This window comes from Salvelinus namaycush, chromosome 6 (genome assembly GCF_016432855.1).
Source record: "Salvelinus namaycush isolate Seneca chromosome 6, SaNama_1.0, whole genome shotgun sequence".
Taxonomy (NCBI): domain Eukaryota; kingdom Metazoa; phylum Chordata; class Actinopteri; order Salmoniformes; family Salmonidae; genus Salvelinus; species Salvelinus namaycush.
Genome location: NC_052312.1, coordinates 28,356,043 through 28,377,562, shown reverse-complemented (window position 1 = coordinate 28,377,562; position 21,520 = coordinate 28,356,043). Strand labels below are relative to the sequence as shown.

Genomic DNA, 21,520 nt, shown 5'->3' with positions numbered 1-21,520 from the left:
AGTGACGTCATAAAGCGTGTTTCTTCCGTCCGACGCTGTGTGGACCTGCTTCAACTGAATGTGAACTGCTAGGAGACAAAGCAACGAAGTAAATCCCCCTATGGATCAATCAAATGTGTCGTATTTAACTGTTTAGTTACAGAAAGCCAGTGAATTATACACTAAGATTTCAAGGTATGTATACTATCTTGGTCTGTGATTTCTAGGGGGTCTCTTTGTTAAAATAACGTCGTGAGTAATGTGCTGGGCTGATTCGGTTGGTCTGTGGTTCTTCTGTTCCATTACCAGGGAAGGATCTGGTTCTGTCTCACCAGACAGGTTATGCCCGGTGTGGCCTAGCTAGCTGGCACGACCAGGTTCCGTACTGTATCGGACGCTGTTGCCAGTTAATACACAGGCTGCTTCATATATGTAGTTGAAAGGATAGTCGGTTTGTGAAGTTATGGTTTCCGATTTCTGTTTTAGAAACGCATACGGTGTGTGTGCGTGCATGTTTTTTGTGTAGCTAACCTAGCTAGCCTCAGACACTGGCATTACTATTAACTTGGCTGGCTATCTAGGGTTAGCATTACCTCAATTGGCTCCAAATTATAAATTGAGTGAAATAGCTACTATTTTAAAGCAAATCAATGTGTCACACCTTAATCCTGGATGTTGCTCGTTAGCTAACTCTACCCGGAAAAGTACTAGCCAGCCAACTAACGCTGTATCAGGAAATAAGGCTCCTATAGCTAGCTAGCTGTCAAGCTAACTAGCTCGTTAGCAGTTGGATAACGTTCTAGTTAGAAAAAGGAGTATGATACCACTCTAGTTGTTTTGTCTAGATTACAGACATAATTATGATCCGATCGGATTATGTCTATGGTTGCTACAGTCTTGGTGAAACACAACATTCGTTGTGGTTTGCTGGTAGCTTACTGGCTGCTTGCATGAATAACGATCAATTACCCATTTGTCTCTTGTTCTGGGTTAGTTTATTTTATAGAACACTCAATATCCCTGTGTAAATAAGCAGTTTAATTTTTAGGCAAATTAAAGACATTGTTGCTAATAAAAGGTTTACTTACTGTGGCAACCATGAAACCGTTTATTAATTTGATAACCAATAACAATGTTGTGTTCTAGGCTATTTTTCAATCATAAATTGGGAAATTATACTCCCATCACTTAATTACATTAAATTATCAACATACCTACTTTGAATATTGATAAAATGTCACTAATGAATGCTAGACTTTACATTTTGTCATAGATTGGGCTTAAAGGATCCAAGTTAGTCATTGCTGGAAGCAATGCGCACCAACATTGAAACCAATTGAATATACATGTTTTGGGTGGGATACCACCTAAACAATGGTAGGTTAGTATCACTCTGGACCTCGGAGCCAGTTACACTGCTTTTTATTTAGTTCCTCTAATCAGGGACTAATTTAGACCTGGGACACCAGGTGGGTGCAATTAATTCAGGTAGAACTCTACACTGTCATACTGCTAAGCATGGCTAATATATAATATAACCTAAAACATCTGTTTCGGATTGCAGCCTGACATGCTATAAACAGTTCCTAGTCTGTCAACTTGTTTTTATCTGCTATTTGCTGAAATATCAAATGTTTTATTGCATTTCTCTCTCATTCCAGATCCTACTAGAAAAGGTGGAAACTTCTCTTGACACTTTCGTAAATAGAGAAAATGGACTACAAGCTTGCTCCTTCTGATCTGGACAAAGACTGAAACGTTGGCGTGAGAAATGCTCACACTCATTAACTTTTGGCAAGCTGCATTAGATAAGAAAATTTGATTTTCTCCCAGAACTTTGGTTGGCTAACATGGATGGAGAGGAAGACCTCTCTCTTAAGAGTGAAGAAGATGTAGTAGACTCAGAAACTAATGGCATAGAAAACAAGAAAAGAGAGGCAAAAGGAACATGTCTAAAAATTGAGGGGCAAGATGGCTACGTGTTTAAATCATACAGCATCACCCCCCATGACACTGCAGACGCAAAAAACGTTTGTCTGTCTAAAACACGGGCTAAAGACTCTTCCCCCGTGGCTTCTATTCACGAGGAGGAACCAGACAATTTATCTATTTCTCAGGTTGATGGACAATTAACAATTAATGAGTCTGTCAATGAAGCAGAAGAGGCATGTGATAAAGAGGACTCTCTTAGGCCTACTTCTCCAGCCATTTCAAACAAAATCCTAAATCTAAACACTGAGGTCAAGATAGAAAATGGCACATCTGAACATAATGAGGAAGAGGAGGATCCAAACAGTATGAAGGGGACCCAAGAGGATGAAAGGTTATCGTATGATAGTTCTGTAGGCCCCTTTGTTACTAGAGACGATACAGATGACAATACAGATGATTACAGTAGTATGCTTAGTGGGTACACAAGCACTCTTTATGATGTTGCGATGGATGCTGTCACTCAAAGCCTATTGTCATCCATGAGAAGTCCCACTAACGCTAATCCCAGGAAGAAATCCCCTGCCTGGAACCATTTCTGCATATCTCCACGCGATAGTACCAAAGCAATCTGTATGTACTGTATGAAAGAGTTCAGTCGAGGTAAGAACGAGAAGGACCTCAGTACAAGTTGTTTAATGAGGCACGTACGAAGGGCTCACCCCACTGTGCTTTTACAAGATGGCGACCTCTCCTCAAATACTCTGACTGCTTCAGTTGCCTCATCTGTAATACCCCCCTCAAATTCATCAAATAACGGAAGCCTGGCAGCTAGCATTACTACTCCTGCCTCACGAAAGAACTCTTCACCGTCCACCTCTTCAGCAGAGGGCTCTGACATATCATCATCCAAAGAAGTGTTACCAAAACTCGAAAAGGGTGCCAAAAACGACACTGGCACAGTCTCATCCTCACATTCCAACAACAACCATGAAGAAGCGATGGATGGAGGTGGGTGTGAGCGCCTCGCTGCAACTCCCAAAAACTCAAGTTCTCGTAGAAGATCAGCTGTGTGGAAGCATTTCTACCTGTCCCCTGCTGACAGTTCCAAAGCAGTATGCATACACTGCATGAATGAATTTAGCAGGGGTAAAAATGGAAAGGACCTGGGCACAAGCTGTCTGATTCGCCATATGTGGAGAGCCCACAGAGAAATTGTCATTGAAGAAAATGGACAGGGCTCGAACATTCCACCACCATATACAAACCCACCAACACTATTGTCTCGCTCTCAGCTGCATCAGGACTCATTAATGGAGATTAAAAAAGAATCCCCTTTCGCTCCATCCTCCCCAGAAACAATATCTGACGAAATGCCCCATAACGAAGATGAAAGCATGGATGTGAAGGAGGAGTCTGATGACACAATAAACCAATCAGAACAGGATTCCTCCCTCAATCTCTGCTTTGGACTTAAAGATGAGGATGTTCCTTTACCTCCCTCACTGTGTGATCTATCTCTAGAGGGCTCAGGCCTGAAAGAGGATCCGGCAAGTTCAATTTTCCAACAAAATAAAAAAATCATGAAACGTGTGAAATCCGAAGTGTGGCACCATTTCATCGTCTCTCCAGTGGATCAGCTTAAAGCCCTCTGCCGATACTGCCCCTGTGTCATCAGCCGGGGGAAACGGGGAGACTTCGGAACCAGCTGTTTGATGAGGCATCTAATGAGAAGGCACCCTGATGTCCTCAAAAACCAAAAAAGCACAAATGATAAGGACTCCTCACCTCATCCCTACGCTACTCTCTCTGCTGCTGAGGCTGTTCCAGCCAAACTGACTAACAGCCCTGCCAAAGAGAAAAGGCCACACAACTCTGTGTTCAGTAAAAAGACATCAAAGTTGTGGAATCATTTTTCTATTTCCCCTTCTGATCCCACTAAGGTGGTTTGTTTGCACTGTAGCCGCACAATAAGTCGGGGCAAAAAGACGACAAACCTCGGAACTAGTTGTTTATTCAGGCACATGCAGAGATTTCATGGAAATGTTCTTGAAAGTAACAGTACTATCTCAGGTGATGTGCCGTCTGCTGAAATTCACGTTAAACACGAACTCATGGACACTTCTGTGTATGATGAAAACTGTGAAAGATTTGATGAATACCAGCCGGTTGCCAAAATAATCACCAAACTCGTTGCCGAAATGCTTGCACTGGATCTTCAGCCATCAGCCTTAGTAGAGAACACTGGTTTGAACCGATTACTGGAGTATCTTCAACCCCAATATTCTCTACCCTCCTCTTCGTATTTCACCAGCACTGCCATACCAGACATGTATGAGAGGGTGAAGGAGGTTGTTCTCACACACCTGAAAGAGGCTGAGAGTGGTATTGTCCATTTTACAACAAGCATCTGGGTCACTAGCCAGACTCGGGAATTTCTGACTCTTACTGCCCACTGGGTTTCATACGAATCATGTGTTAGACCTCAGGGCGAGGACTTTCACTGCTCCGCTCTTCTCAGTGTATCACAGGTAGACTGTGACCATGACACGCTCAATATACAGAAGCAGCTCGAATACTTCTGGGACACCTGGATCAGCTCCTTAGGGCTGAAGAAAGGATTCACTGTAACCGACAACAATGCTATTGCAAACGTCCTGGAGGACAACGACCATGTCATCGTGCAGTGCTTTGGCCACACCATAGATCTAATTGTGAACGAAGCCATAAAGAGTCAGAGGATGGTCCAGAACCTTCTAAGCAATGCTCGTAAGATCTGCGAGCGCGTGTATCGCTCAGACAAAGCAAAGGAGAAGTTGGCAGAACTGCAGAAGGTTTACCAGCTACCAGAAAATTGCCTCATACAGGACGTTCCCTCAAAATGGAGGACATCCTTCTTCATGCTTGAACGTCTGGTGGAACAAAAGAAAGCGGTTGACGAGATGTCAATAGAGTGCAACTTCAGGGAAATGATCAGTTGCGACCAGTGGGAAGTGATGCAGTCGGTATGCAATGCGTTGAAGCCCTTCGAAGTGGCCTGCAGGGAGATGAGCAATCGCACTGCCACTTTGGGTCAAGTCATACCACTGATCCACATCCTCAACCGGAAGATAGACATGCTCTTTGACGAGACGATGGGCATCGACAACATGCTCAAGTCTCTGAAGGAAGCGATGGTGAGCAGGATGTCGTCGACCCTACACGACCCCAGGTACACTTGGGCGACAATGCTGGACCCGCGGTACAAGACTTCCTTGTTCACAGAGGAAGAGGCGGAGCAATGCAAACAAGACCTCATCAGTGAACTTCAGGTGTCCCTTTCTACCTCAATTGAGATAAAGCCTTCACTATCCAACGGATGTGGTGGAGAGGTCCCAGTTTCATCAAGCGGTTCTCCCCCAAACAAGGACAACCTCTGGGCGCTCATGGATGACATCAGACACAAGATAAAACAGGAGGACAAGCCAAAATCATCAGAGCTGGCAGTGCTGGAATACTTGGAGGAGGACATACTTGATCAAAGCTGTGATCCACTGGACTACTGGAACCTGAAGAAGTTACTGTGGCCTGACCTTGCCAAGGTCGCTGTCCGCTACGTGGGCTGCCCTCCCAGCATTGTCCCAGCAGAGATTCTGTTCAGCACAGCCAGTGTGAACTGCGCTCTGAATCAGCCCATGCCATTACTAGAAAACATGGAGGGGCTTCTCTTTCTAAAGGTCAACCTACCCTTAATTTATTATCAGCACTGATTTAAAAACATTGCTTATGAGGCTCCTTAGCAAGGTCCAATTCATAGAACTGTGAAATGACAGGGGTAACTTTTTAGATTCAGGGGTAACTAAAGGAGAATAGACAATACACTGAGCTTCATTTTCAAAACATGAGCACATTTGGAATTGTTAATGAAGTTATTCTTAATTGTATTTTGTGTACTACTGTCAACACTTTAGAACTTGCATCAGTCAGAGCCTCAGTGAAAAGTGTCAGGGAGGGAGGGGTGCATTTAGCGGTAGGGGTTGTGAATATTTGTTCCTGTGTCTTAATTTTGTCTTCTCTCTCCTTGTGCCTTATCCAAAACTAATTCAGGTCAAAATGCTGTAAATACTTTGATGCGCAAATCAAGTCTTTCAATTTAAATGGCTTAAAATATTAGAAACAAGATGCTGTTTTTTTTCTTCTTCTAAATGAACACATTGCCCAAAAATAAATGCTGTGACTGAAAGATGTTAAGTTTGTTATTTATTTCATTATGAATGTGGCTCATGGTACTGTCGATTTAGAAATTGCTTTTTTTAACTTGCTGAAATATTTTAATATTATGCAAGATTGCTGTATTTTTTTCAGAAGCAATTTGTTTGATATGTCTTTAGCACAATTACATTTATTTTCAAGGGATTAAATTATGGGTTGTCAAGTAAAATGTACTGTACATTTGTTATGATTGTTGAACTTAATTTCATAAATGTGGAAGCATTCAGACTGGAACCATGCAAATTGTGGTTATTTGTAAATAAAAGGTTTCTTATGTAATCCTTTGTTCCTGTTTATTTTTATGGTTTGTGTACAAAAATTGCCATGTTTGGTAGGGGACACTAGCAAACTGTTTGGCAACAGAAAATATGTTCTTACTAGAAAAGTTAAGGCACTACCTGCCAGTTTCATTTAGTGTGATGTCATGTTTAGTAGGGAGAACAGTCACCAGGGAATGTCTATTTGCAACATTTAAATGTAACCTTTCTGAAAAGTAGTCTCAAAGCATATAATATTGCCTCAAGTGGCACAAGTACTTCCTTGTAAGTCAACAAACATTTCCTCTTCAGTTTTATTCCAAAGCTCACGATGAGCGGTTTTGTTCATATAGGAAACTATAAATACATACAAAACATTAAATGGAGAACTAGCATAATGAGTTCTTTGAACTTATTTCATAAAAAAACACTTTTGAAGGATGGCAGTTATTGCACTGGGGTTATCTGACCACTTCGTTTGGAGGAAGTGTTAGACATTAAACCAGTTACCTGGTTTGGTGGAGTAAAATTGGAGGATATGGATCATTTTCAGTTGAAGTAATGAAAGGCCTGTATACACTTTGCATGTGAATGGAGATCTAAGCTAGCCTAGCCAGACTTTTTTATATGTAAATGACAAAGCAGGTGATCCTATCAGTGTATCCTACCAATATCTGGTTCCAACCAACTTATATCCCAAAAGAGTGATTGAAAACAGAACTCTATACACTGCAATTTAGTTTTAGTTATTTACAATATGGTCATAAAATACTAAATCCTGAAAAACTACATCACTTTCCTCAGTTCAACTGGGAGGGTCAGGTACTCTTTCTAGCAACACCAGTTTGTCTCCCAGGTTTATACTGAAGAAAGGAAACCGAAAGGCATTCAACGTCATGTTGCTGTAACCTTGGATGAAGGCCAAAGGCACGTGGGAGTCTGAGTAGTGCTATGTGGGTGGCATTGGCCTCCATCAGAACATGGGAGTATGTCTTCATATCAGGGTGTCCAGGGCCAATGTCTTCTCTCTTGTCATACCTGACAATAGAACACAAAGCTGAATCCTTAGAATGCCTTTAGAAGGTTGGAAACAGTTATATTCCAGAATAGAATACCCAGTCAAACTAACCTCCAGTTTCTGTTCAGTTCTAAGAAATGTGACACTCCAGTTTGGGCAGCAAATACATCAATATGAACAGAGACATCTGAGGAGAAGCAATGGACAACCAACCATGACATTTTCCTCACTGTCTGATTTGATAACTGATATGATATAACAAAAAAATGTATAACCTCTTACCAGGTCAAGTGATAGTGGTTAAACGCTGATAACAGCGAGTAAATTGACGCTCCCTACTATACTTTTAATACATTTTCCACAAAAGGTGGTTAAACACTCGCTCAAAATAAGAAAGGCGTGTAAACAGCCTTGACGTGCATTTACCCTCTACTACTTCACTGCTCTTACCTGATGTAGATGGTACTAGTTTATGCAGTACCTGCACCCCCCGGCCTCCAGGGTAGTTGTGATGGGACACGTACAGAGATATGCTGGAGTATGCAGCATTTGTCACCAACTGGCCAACCACGATTAAGGAGCCAAGTTTATACATCCAAGATTTGTGGTAGTTGTTCAGACTGTAGGACCAAGAATCATACTTTTTTAAGGTCCATACCACATGTCCCCTGAAAGACAATTGAACTGTGACTCCAACATCCTGAAGGCCAAAAATGTCAAAATAATCATATTTTTGCAACATTATACTAAATTGACCTCCCTGAACAGACAATCATGCCAATAACAGCCTTTTTCTCCTTACATGAAGGAGCAGCCCCGTGCGGCCACTATATTCAGCACAGGGAAGGTGTAGAGGATAAAGCGTAGCTCCTTATGGGGCAGGAAAGAGTAGAGCAGGATAAATCCTACAGTAGGCAGCAGCAGGGTGCGTGTCCGTCTGTCCAGCAGGCCTAAGGGGACGAACAGCACTGCGCAGCCCAGAGCACGGGGCAGAGCAGAGTAGAAGTACCACAGAAAGGGGGCGGTTTACTGGGGGAGAAAGTCAAGGAAAGGTAGCAAGTTGTTGTTTTCAGGTCAAAAGTGGGCTCTCCGTGATGAGTGGAAAATTAACCCTTTACTTTCATAATATTATCACAAACGTTTATACTAACTCAGAATCGATCAAGGAGAAGCAGGTGTCTAAAGCTGTGTTGAATTATTTAATTAGTTGACTTTGTGAACATTGTTATGAGTTTATAACAGGCATTGAGTGAAGTGAAGGATATTCCCCTGTTGGAGCTCTTGTTCAGGATGGTGTTGTACCAGAGTACCTGGCCCTCGGGCCAAATCAGCTTATTCCAGAAGAATGAGTCAATGCCGACAGTCAAAGCTGAAAGAGAGAGGAGACAAAATTAGACGTTCATATAAAAGAGCTTATACATTTATAACACTTATAATCCTGAAAAACTACAGGATATGTATGCATTTGTTCCAGGCAAGCTACAGCACACCCGACTCATCTAACTACTATAGCTTAGCCAGGTGTGTTAGTGCTGGGCTGGAGCAAAAGCCTGCACACCCTGTAGTTATCCAGAACCAGAATTAGTCTTTCTGATAACAGATTTACCTAGTGACTGAGCACCTGCAGGAATGGCATAGTAGAGCAGTTGAAGGATCCCTAGCCTTCTGCTCAGTAATGACATGAGCAGCATCAGACCCAGGTAGAGAGACAGTTCTGATCTAAACACGATGATGACAAGAGTAGAGAGACATAGGAAAGACCCGTACCTCTGCCCCATCCATGCAGTGAATGCCAACAGGACTAGGGAGAAAACATAACAGACCTTTAACTGCACAAGATTACCATCAGAGAAACTGCTGGAAGAAAAGACTCCTAAAATACACTATATATACAAATGTTTGTGGACACCCACACACGTTGCTGACGGGTATACAATTGAGCACACAGCCATGCAATCTCCATAGACAAATATTGGCAGTAGAATTTCCCTTACTGAAGAGCTCACTGATTTCAATGTGGTACCGTCATAACATGCCACCTTTCCAACAAGTCAGTTCATCAAATTTCTGCCATGCTAAAGCTACCCCGGTCAACTGTAAATGCTGTTATTGTGAAGTGGAAACATCTAGAAGCAACGAACAGCTCAGCCGCGAAGTGGTAGGCCACACAAGCTCACAGAACGAGACCGTGCTGAAGCACGTAAAAATCGTCTGTCCTCACTACCAAGTTCCCACAATAACTATATTTTCGGGAGCTTCATGAAATGGGTTTCCATGGCTGAGCAGCCACACACAAGCCTAAGATCACTACGTACAATGCCAAGCGTCGGCTGGAGGGATGTAAAGCTCGCCGCAATTGGACTCTTGAGCAGTGGAAACGCGTTCTCTGGAGTGATGAATCACATTTCACCATCTGGCAGTCCGACGGACTAATCTGGGTTTGGCGGATTACAGGAGAACGCTACCTGCCCAAATTCATAGTGCCAACTAGAGGTCGACTTCAAGTTTTAATAAATGGAAATCGGTATTTTTGGGCGCCAATTTGCCGATGTTTTTTTTTTACACCTTTATTTAATCTTTATTTATCTAGGCAAGTCAGTTAAGAACACATTCTTATTTTCAATGACGGCCTAGGAACGTTCTGCCTCGTTCAGGGGCAGAATGACAGATTTTTGTCCTTGTCAGCTCGGGGGATCCAATCTTGCAACCTTACAGTTAACTAGTCCAATGCTCTAACACTGATTACATTGCACTCCACGAGGAGCCTGCCTGTTACGCGAATGCAGTAAGCTAAGGTAAATTGCTAGCTAGCATTAAACTTATCTTATAAAAAACAATCAATCAATGACTGTCATTGCTCCAATGTGTACTTAACCATAAACATCAATGCCTTTCTTAAAATCAATACACAAGTATATATTTTTTAAACCTGCATATTTAGCTAAAAGAAATCCAGGTTAGCAGGCAATATTAACCAGGTGAAATTGTGTCATTTCTCTTGCGTTTATTGCACGCAGAGTCAGGGTATATGCAACATTTTGGGCCGCCTGGCTCTTTGCGAACTAATTTGCCAGAATTTTACGTAATTATGACAACATTGAAGGTTGTGCAATGTAACAGGAATATTTAGACTCATGGATGCCACCCGTTAGATAAAATACGGAACGGAATAAACGTTTTGTTTTCGAGGTGATAGTTTCCGGATTAGTCAAAGGTATATGGTTTAGAGAGAAATAGTCGACGCGTTATAATTCCTGTAATAACTTGCGGCTGAACTTGAAAGGGGTTCCTTCGTTATTTTACGGTTCATGTCTTCCATAGAGAATGTCTTGATCTACTTCAAATAAGGTCTGTGTTTCGTGCAGGCTTAAACCGCCTCGACGTTTTGATACCCGTGTAAATCTCACTAGGATAAGGTAACGTTTGTCAACATATTTTCATAAATCCACTCTACAAAAAAAATTATCTTCGCTTATATTTAGCCAATATTGATCAGAGTTACCTTGTCCTATGGATATCTACACAGTTATAAAATTGGCAAGGTGGTGTAAGCCTACACGAAACACAGACCTTATTTTAAGTGAATCTAAAAAATATCCTATGGAATAAATGAAGGAACCGCTTTTCAGATTTTGCTAGAAGGTGTCATGGGAATTATGACTCGCACTTTGGTCGTCAATTCTTACCATGCCCATTATTAAAATAGGATTTCCTGCATATAGAAATGACAGTTTTTGTTTTCAACATTCATCACAGGTAACTTAAACTCTATTTTTATTCAAACAGTTGAGAGTATTTGTCTCCTAAGCAGACTCTTCAGTATCATTGTCACTTCAGAGCTGTGTGTGTGTGTATTTATGTATTATATTAAGTTAAAATAAAAGTGTTCATTGTTCATTCAGTATTGTTGCAATTGTCATTATTACAAAAATGTGTGTGTGTGTATGATATATATATTATTTTTTATTTTTTTTAAATAAAATCGGCCGATTAATCGGCATCGGCTTTTTTTGCCCTCCAATAATCGGTATCGGTATTGAAAAATCATAATCGGTCGACCTCTAGTGCCAACTGTAAAGTTTGGTGGAATAGGAATAATGGTCTGGGGCTGTTCTTCATGGCTCTGGCTAGGGTCCTTAGTTCCAGTGAAGGGAAATATTAACACTACAGCATACAAGGACATTCTAGACGATTCTGTGCTTCCAACTTTTTTGGCAACAGTTTGGAGAAGGCCCTTTCCTGTTTCAGCATGACAATACCTCTGTGCACAAAGCGAGGTCCATACAGAAATGGTTTGTGAGATCGGTGTGGAAGAACTTGACTGGCCTGCACAGAGAAGAACTTGACTGGCCTGCATAGAGCCCTGACCTCAACCCCATCAAACAATTTGGAATGAATTGGAACACCAACTGCGAGCCAGGCCTAATCGCCCAACATCAGTGCCCTACTTCACTAATGCTCTTGTGGCTGAATGGAAGCAAGTCCCCGCAGCAATGTTCCAACATCTAGTGGAAAGTCTTCCCAGCAGAGTGGAGGCTGGTATAGCAGCAAAGGGGGACCAACTGCTCGGCCTCCGACCGCAAGGCACTACAGAGGGTAGTCCGTACAGCCCAGTACATCATTGGGGTCAAGCTTCCTGCCATCCAGGACCTCTATACCAGGCGGTGTCAGAGGAAGGCCCTGAAAATTGTCAAAGACTCCAGCCACCCTAGTCATAGACTTATCTCTGCTACCAAGAGGCTTCTAAACAGCTTCTACCCCCAAACACAGAAGTGACGGTTGCTGATAATGGGCCTCTGTACGCCTTTGTAGATATTCCATTAAACATCAGCCATTTCCAGCTACAATAGTCATTTACAACAATAACAATGTCTACACTGTAATTCTGATCAATTTGATGTTATTTTAAATAGACAAAAAAAAAGATTTTCTTTAAAAAACAAGGACATTTCTAAGTGACCCCAAACTTTTAAACGGTAGTGTGCTTCACATTGATTTTGGCACAATGATTCCCTACAATATTCAGTGCTTCTTTTCTCACAGAAATTGAGCAAACAGTGTAGAATTGTAGCCACCAGGAAATGGCAGAGCGATTTTTACATTGGCCACTTGATCCGATATCCACTACATAACAGCTTTCCTATTTTGACAACAGGTCAACACGAGACTATGGCAGGAGAAATCAATAGTCGAATATCACAGCCAATTACAACACTGCGGGTAAGTAATACTGTGAAACACTATCATTCCACTATTACTGCAGATATTATGGACATTATCTGAAAAAAAAATATATTATTTCCTGTAGTACTTTTAACACATTGGTGGACATTTTTATTATAGATTTTAATCCTACATGAGGCTTGTCTCCAACAGTATTTAGTATTTAGATTTCAGTACATCTTATGTATATTAGATTTTCATCCAAGATAGTTTTATACTACAATCATGTCTACAATATATCAGTGTCTCTTACCTATTGGCAGTGCAAATACATTGGGGAGGGGTCTCGTGCTGTAGAACATGAGATGGAACTGTGAGGCGCAGGTGAGAGAACAGTCCCGCAACTGTCGACCCAAACTGCCTCCGAACCTCCCTCTGCATGCGCCATAGAGCTAACGTCACACACACTCCCAGGCAACCTCGCCTGGACAGCAAAAAGGTACACATCAATACATTTGAGTAAGTGGACTGATTTGTGAAAGGCCTGTCATTTACATATCAAGACATACTTGATTTAGTTTGTCTGGCACTATGGAAACAATTGAGTAGTCCCAAAAGTGAAAAATCTATTGGACCCAGGTCTGCTCCATTGCACTGCTGTATATGGATATCATATAATAGCAGCAAGACTTACCCATCAGTTGTGTGTAGAATTTGGAAGCCTCCAGTAGTGACAGCAGGTAGATTAGTGGGGAGCAGACCGTTGATAGGAATACAGGTCCAAGGAATGTCCGTGACACCACACCAGGGAAATCATGGTGGTCATACTGGTGAGAAATTGGTAAGATACTGTCAACATCAGCAATGGATTTCTAGCATTTGTCATTGTTTGGGTGGGCACAAAATAATATACGGGCATGTAATGTTGCATAAATCTTTATCAAGAGATGAAAAAGATCCAGTGTAACACTGTCAACAAGCATTTGCACCATACATGTGTAAAGAAGATTAGCTAACATTTAGCTAGCTACCGTTAGTTGGCTGATGTATGTGTAGTTCTCAGTCTTACCTTTTCAAAATCAAGTCTGTGATAAAGAATATCATGCACTGCCTGTAAGTTGAAACTCTCTTCAACTTTTGTAAAAGGACAAATAAACAAATGTAATAGAGTCACCGAAATTAGTAAAAACAACAGTGATTGCCCAGACGCAGCCCTCTTCTCTGCCATGACGTGAAAGTATATTGGAAATTGACGCATGCGCACAAATCTGGAAATGTCAACATATTTTCCACGTGGGTAGAAAGAAGACGTTTGTCCCACGCGTGGCGGAATATCATTGGTACTCACAGTGATTGATGGGAAAAATGGCAAATCACGACAGGCCACAATCGTACCAAGAGGCTGACGCGAAAATTAAAAAAAAGGTAGCTCATTTTTCTACCTGCATGTAAATATTACTTTCGTACGCTTTGCATAGATATCGCTAGGTATTTCCCAATAAATTGTTGTATATGTGTCTAGACTCTGTGCTGCACGTTTTAGGGATAGGAAGCTTGCTGGCAAGTGTCTAGTGTGTAACATTAACTATGATATGAAACTTTGAGTCATTCAACTGCTTTCCAGCTACTGTAGCTAGCCATAATGCTATCGTTCAATCAATTATTGTGGCTATTTTGTAGCCTAGCTTTTATTTTACTATCACAATGCACCAATGCAAAAAACTTAAAAAGCTCATGTAATACCTGCAAACAGATAGCTGATAACTTCAGTAAGGTAAGTTTGAAATGTTCCTCTGTGTATAATTTGCCTTGGCTAGCTGGGCAGTGCTATCAATTGGTCTGAATCAAACCACAACCAATTGATGTGCTTTTATTTACCAGTGAGCAACCAATGATGGTGTATTGTGCTTGTAATGCATTCATGTAACCAAGCCCTCCTCATCTGACCTTGATGTAGGCTATGAAATGTGACTGAGCATCATAACACCACTGTACTAGTCAGTCAATTAACGTTAGACCAGTTTATAATGTGGGAGTCGGACCTAATAACTGGCTAACGTGTGCTTTTTAAACCCAGATTATCAGACAGTGCTGTAGTACATTTACACCGTTGATCAAATGACTGCCAATATCTGTCTGGTTAGCTAGTCTTCATCCTCACACTACTGTTCCAACAGGGATTGGACCGAACGAAAAAACAGAACTTTGGTGGAGGAAACACCGCTTGGGAGGAGAGGGCACTTTCCAAATATGAGACGAGGTAAGATTCCTATACACCACTCATCATAATACACTATTCCACCTAATGCTGGACTGTTGCTGTGCTTATCGCGTATCTGCTTGCTCTGATCAGTGATTGCTAAACCTGTTTGTCATGCTGACCCAGACCACGTATTCTCTGTTGACCCAGTGGCACAATAGAAGCTGATTTCTGGCTGTTCCCTTTGCCTTCTCCCCCTCTCCTCAGTGAGATCCGCCTAGTTGAGATTCTGGAGAATCTGTGTGACAGCAGCAGCTTTGACTGCAACCACATGGTAGAGGAGCATGAGGACCTCTTTGAGACCTGGTGGTTCAAGAGGTGAGAACTTGACTGCTCAGCTAGAACAAAAGGGCAGCACATGTCTCATTAGCACAAAACCCCTTACTACTTACTTACCTTTTACTTCTCCTGGAGCATAGGCCATTGACATCAGACTTCAAGACCCCACTATCTTTGTCCTTGTGGAATCTCTGAACTTCCAGGCTACAATTCAAATGTGTATTGGGATTTTTGAAATCTCGCTCTTCCAATCCAGGCAAAATAAGCATCCTGATCTGTATAAGTGGTTCTGCGTTGATACCATCAAGGTGTGCTGTTCGACGGGAACGTTTGGCCCTGATTGCAATGGTAAACACATACTCCTCCAAAACCACATTTATTTGACTAATACCAACCAGCAATGGGTGAATGAGAATCATCTGTTTCCTTCTGACAGCCTGTGTGGCGGGTTCCGAGAGGCCTTGCCATGGCAACGGGGTGTGTGACGGTGACGGAACACGAGGGGGTAACGGCAGGTGCAACTGTGACCATGGTTACAAGGGGGAGTTCTGTCTGGACTGTATGGACGGATACTTTAATGAAATTAGGAACGACACGTTTTCACTATGCACAGGTAATTGGTGTATTATGTTTGCATGTTCATTTTAACCATGATTTACACAAATCCAGTCCTTTCAGATCTAAGCAATGTGCCTAGGGGACAGGTTTGGTGTCTATTTGAAGCAGGGCATGCATCTCAACCACCTTTCCCACTCAATTCCCTACACTACAGAGTGCCACACCTCCTGCAAGACCTGCACTGGTCTAACCAATGAGGACTGTGAGAAGTGCAAGACTGGCTGGGGGGAGGATGATGAGGGGACTTGTCTTGGTGAGAGAGACATTTTTATACATTTTCATGGCATAATAAGTAATTTCCCTGTCATGAATTTGACATCAAGATTCACTTTTCTTGTTCCTTCTCATTGTGTGACCCTAGATGTGAACGAGTGCTTGAACGACCCTCCTCTCTGCAAAGAGGATCAGTACTGTCTGAACACGGATGGCTCGTTCTCCTGTAAAGGTACTGTAAAACTGTGGTCTACTACTTAGTGAGAGGACCATATTTACTATGTTGTTGGATGGATACAGCTATTGTATTAGGGACTGAAAATATAAACATGTATACTGACTAAGCTATTTGTAATAAACTTTAAACAAGTATTAACATTTGACCTCTGTTCTCCTCTGGCAGGCTGTGACAAGGTGTGTTCAGGCTGTACTGGGGCAGGGCCTGATAAGTGCCAGGGCTGTGCTCCTGGGTACCAGGACACAGAGGGCACCTGCACAGGTAGGGAGTCAGGGGGAAACTGCATACGTGGAGTGTGTCTGAAAGTGGGCTTTGCAAATCAAGTGGAAGGATCAACACAAGTGGGTGTATTGAAAAGTAACCACTAGTTGGGCAGATTTGTGTGGCTGCATGCTGCGTTCTTTGTAGAATTTTAGCTAAGCCTAACCCCTTTCCTAACCTTAACCTCATTCTCCTAACGTACCACGTTAGTTCTCCTAACGTACCACGTTAGTTCTCCTAACGTACCACGTTAGTTCTCCTAACGTACCACGTTAGTTCTCCTAACGTACCACGTTAGTTCTCCTAACGTACCACGTTAGTTCTCCTAACGTACCTTACTGGCTTAGCGAAAATGCTACAAGGAAGCAGCCACTCCAGTGTTGTGGCAACCAATCTGCCCAATTAGTTATTTTGACACACGCACTGGTGTTGATCCTCCCACTTTTCTATCTTGCAATGCCCACTTTCAGTATGGCCCTGGTGGAATAATGAGGAAGTATCTTCCTTTCTTACCTCCTTCCTTTTCTTCATTATTTTATCCTTCCTTCTTTCCCTCCCTGATAAGCCACTGTCAGTTGTCCAGCCTGTGTACCCTGTTGGCCAGTAAGAGAGGCAGTAGTCTTGGACATAGAGTAACTCGTCCACAATGGTGGTATGTCCATAGTCTGGACACTAACTTAAAGGCAGGACGATACAGTACATTACCACTCGCAATGCTATCCCTACATTTCTCTACATGCTAAACCTAGATCCATGTTTTAAGTCACAGTCAGATACTTTGCTTAAATATCCATTTATGCTTTAAAGATTTGCTAAAGATGCGCTATGCAGAAATCGCTCTGCCATTGCCTGGTTGCTGAAATTCTAATTGTTTGCCTAATTTCAGTTTGACAAAACAAGTGCATAGTATCATTGCACCATCTAAACTGCTGTGAAATTTATTTTTCATAACCAAAAAAATGGGATGCATAGAAATAACACATGGAACAGATCTACCGTTTCATAGACTTGGTTTCAATGAGAAAGAAATGTGAGTTATAGATCTGTCAATTTGAATTTGGTTGGTTGCCCAAAAAGTTACATATTGCAGCTTTAAAGGAATGACATGGATGTTGTTGAATGCCTATTTACGTGCTTGTAATGCCTTGGCGGTTGGTGACGTTTTAGATGAGGGAGGACAATTTTATATGTTTCATGAGCATGGCCTAATTTCTAATGCAGCATATTGGATGACTGTCATTCATATTCTATTCACCCAGCTCAATGTAACATCGATAGGTTTAGGCTACTACATAATACTCAAATTTCCACGATACCCATCATGAGGTTGCTACAACCTAGCCTATGAATGAAAGTTAACAACGTAGGTACACAGGTCAAGAGAAATTAAAGTAATCAAGGTGACATTCAATACTGCCTTGCACACTCTTGCCTTCATCTAGCTGATCTATGGTGTAATCATTAGTCCAACAGTTGCAAATTAGTTTCTATTGGACAAATTCAGATATGTTTATCCCCATTCTGTTTAAGAAACATTTTTCAACAGAATTGCCAGAATGAATACACCCCTGATCACACGCAAACACAGTTCACTTTCATAGCAGCCACATACGAACAGCATGAAAATTTTGCTCGTTGTGTAAATAATTCCTTCTTGCATCTATGTACTCTCCTCCTCACCTTTTCCCTTCCTTTGTGGACTTCAGTGCAAAACACATCAGCTGTCATATCATAACCGCTACACACAGCCTACATTGTTGCCACCATATTAGCTAATGTCATTGCCAACATGGCTACTAGAACCAACACATTAGTGACCCCGCTGCAATCATGCAGTACAGTGTACAGTTAGTAAGCAGTTTAGCAGTTGCACCGGCGGGTCCTGGTGGCAATAAATTTAATAAAACCAAAACCTTACCTTGACTTGGAAGCGTTCCAGTGTTGGATAGCTAGCTAATTAAAATAGCATTCCTCTCTGTTTGAGTGTAGGCTTTCGCTAGCTAAGTGACCATGAAAGAAATACCACTAAATATAGCTAGCTTTCTCGTCTCAATTTTAAGAAATACATTCTCAAAACTGTTATTCTATTGTCTTCCTCTCTCTGAGTCAACAACCCACCACATTTAAATGCAGTGCTAGCTAGCTGTAGCGTATGCTTTCAGTACTAGATTCATTCTTTGATTCTTTGATTGGATGGACATGTCAGTTCATGCTGCAAGGGCTCTGATAGGTTGGAGGATGGCCTCCAGAAGTTGTCATAATTACTGTGCAAGTTTTGGAATGGGATGAGAACCATGAGCCTCCTAGGTTTTGTGTTGAAGTCGGTGTACCAAGAGGAGGACGGAAGCTAGCTGTCCTCCGGCTACGTCATGTTGCTACCCAAGAGAGTGCTGTTGGTGACTACTGTAGACCTTCATTTCAAACAGTGTGTTTTAATAAGTTATTTGGTGATGTGAATGTATTTAGTAGTGTTTTATCTAAAAAGGTTCACTTTTGTTTTAATGTTTCACTTTTTTGACATTCACTGAGGATGGTCCTGTTTGTTACTATACAAGTACTTTGCCAACTGTTGATGTAGAATGACTTTATAAAACTTCTCTGTCTGATAACCTCTTGTGTCAAACAGCTTTTCAGGAAATTGGAAAGAATTACCCTATTTTTCCCATTAACGAACATACAATTATAAAACTTCAGAAGCTATTTTGAATACATTTATCTTGAGTCATGAAATTAGTACACTGGGAGGAGTTAATGCTTTCAGTAAATATAACAAATTATATTAATTGGCAGAATTGTGTCATCAGACAGTGCCGAAAACCAATTTGATTGTTGATCTGTTCAGATGTGAACGAGTGTGAGCAGACTGATGCTGTGTGTACTGCGGAGAACCAGGAGTGTGTGAACAACAAAGGAAGCTACATCTGTATCTGTGCCAGCAGGTACGAGGAACAGGAGGGAGTCTGTGTCAAAATACCAGAGCCAGGTAATCAATAATAAAGATCTGGACTAGTTTGTTTATGATTTTAAAATGCAATATATACATGATGACAGGACATTAATTGAGTATAGTTATCTTGTGTTATTGAAATATTGTTTTTATGTAACTGTGCAATCTACATAATAAGTCTTGTCAACCACAACCATGAATGACATTAAATCCAAATCAAATCACTGACTTGGCAGGTTAAGTACACTGTAGTTACTACTACAGTAACCGTATACTTTCTACGAAATACTGCAGATGCAGTTGTATCAGATGACTCTTGGTTGACGCTGTATTTGACAGCAGTGTGTGATCAGGCAAGCTAATGGATAGTATGTGTAATGTATGTTATAATTAGAGATACTTCATTGTCCTCAATGAGGTCATTCCTTTTGCAGCATACACTATATGTGAAGACAAAATAAACACAAGGATATTGTGTTGCCTTGTACAGCACATGAGTTGAGGGGTGTGGGACTTGTGCTGGTCAGTTCTTATTTTCAAGTGCTGTTGGTTTTGTCTTGGTTACCTTCAGAGGAGAATGAGGCAGAAACAGTGAAACGTCCAGAAGAGCACGAAGACCTTTGACCTCAGGAAATGAACCAATAGGAACAAACCAGGAAGAGCATTTGGAGTAAATGATGAGGTGGGTGTCACCCGTGAGACTACACCCCTATAGCTCACAGAATCAGAATATCTTGAGGCCACTCCTTTTTAAAGCATTGCGACTACATGGCAGTTGAACACTCGACATGCATACTGCACTCTACAGATTTATACCTGTCGATCATGGATGGACAGCCAACAGAATGGCTGAGAGAATTAAAGATTCAACCCCTATGTACTCTGGTTCTTGTTTTTGCTGTGGTTAACCCAACAAGTGTTATCTGGTTTTTAAATTCATGCAGGATTTTGAACATTATTCAAATAAAGTTTGAGAACAGAAATTATGCTGCATATCTCTGATTTTATGCATTTTTCTGGATTAGAAGTGCCTAAGACGTCAATGCAAATTTAAATACTGTTGTAGTTTTCAAAGTTGAACACAGAGTGGCACCCTAATCACACAGAATATATCTCAATTCCGCTGTTAGCTGGATGAATTGGCAGAATGACATGTACTGGTTTTGTTGGATATGAAATGGATCAAATGTGGTGGTATTTTAAGGTTAGGCAATGTCTTGTGGATCAACTAGTTAAATGTGTGTGATCCTAACAGTTGAAAGATGATTTGTCTGCTCCTGATCAAAGGCAGCATATCCCACTAATCTGCTTCTCCCCCCCCCCCCCAAGGGATGATGTAAGTTGTTATGACTGTCTTTGCAGCCTTAGCGCTGGATGAGGAGCTGGTTGAAACCTGTCCTGGCTGGTGCTTTCCACAAAAAGAAGAAGACACAACCTCCAGCTCACACACACCACTTATTGCCCACATTTCCTCTTCTCTGTCTGTGGTACTTCTCCAGTGTTTCATCTGCTCAAAACAGCAATGTGTGCCAAAAGTGAGATGAGACTTTAGTTTACAAGAAACCTCAATGATATTCCCCATCTGTGTGCATAATGGCTTTGTTTTTTTGCAGATGCAAGATGTTACGTCACCATTGTTAAGTAAGATGGGCCAAGATCTCCCTATTTAGGTTTACACACAACGGAATACAACAAATGCAATTCAGGTTTGTATAGATAGGTTAGGGGGAGTAGTAAACTCAATAAAAAAGAAACCTTTTTCAGGACCCTGTCTTTCAAAGATAATTTGTAAAAATCCAAATAACTTCACAGATTTGAATTGTAAAGGTTTAAAACTGTTTCCCATGCTTCTTCAATGAACCATAAACAGTTAGCGGCCGTTCCACAGGTGCATGTTCATTAAGACACTAACAGCTTACAGATGGTAGGCAATTAAGGTCACCGTTATGACAATTTAGGACACTAAAAGAGGCCTCTTTAGTGACTCTGGAAAAACACCAAAAGAAAGATGCCCAGGGTCCCTGCTCATATGCATGAATGTGCCTTAGGCATGCTGCAAGGAGGCATGAGGACTGCGGATGTGGCCAGGACAGTAAATTGCAATATC

At 41.5% G+C, this 21,520-nt stretch overlaps 2 protein-coding genes and 1 pseudogene across 3 annotated transcripts; 2 read left to right on the top strand and 1 right to left on the bottom strand.

Moving 5' to 3' along the window:
• Positions 1-33: 33 nt before the first annotated feature.
• Positions 34-6,438, top strand: LOC120049840 (zinc finger BED domain-containing protein 4-like). The gene is made up of 2 exons (XM_038996296.1): positions 34-174; positions 1,641-6,438. The coding sequence occupies exon 2, from the start codon at positions 1,830-1,832 to the stop codon at positions 5,655-5,657; it is 3,828 nt and encodes a 1,275-aa protein (XP_038852224.1). The 5' UTR covers positions 34-174; positions 1,641-1,829; the 3' UTR covers positions 5,658-6,438.
• A 268-nt stretch (positions 6,439-6,706) lies between these two features.
• Positions 6,707-13,839, bottom strand: LOC120049841 (annotated as a pseudogene).
• Positions 13,840-14,011: 172 nt separating this feature from the next.
• LOC120049839 (cysteine-rich with EGF-like domain protein 2) lies at positions 14,012-20,399 on the top strand. 2 transcript variants are annotated; one of them, XM_038996295.1, is made up of 10 exons: positions 14,012-14,371; positions 14,775-14,857; positions 15,065-15,175; positions 15,393-15,484; positions 15,573-15,749; positions 15,909-16,007; positions 16,116-16,199; positions 16,371-16,466; positions 19,309-19,449; positions 19,985-20,399. In XM_038996295.1, exons 1-10 carry the CDS (start codon positions 14,240-14,242, stop codon positions 20,035-20,037), a joined length of 1,068 nt encoding a protein of 355 aa, XP_038852223.1. In that variant the 5' UTR covers positions 14,012-14,239; the 3' UTR covers positions 20,038-20,399. The 2 variants fall into 2 exon arrangements, with proteins under 2 accessions (XP_038852223.1, XP_038852222.1); XM_038996294.1 differs by having other exon boundaries at positions 15,008-15,175.
• Positions 20,400-21,520: the final 1,121 nt, after the last annotated feature.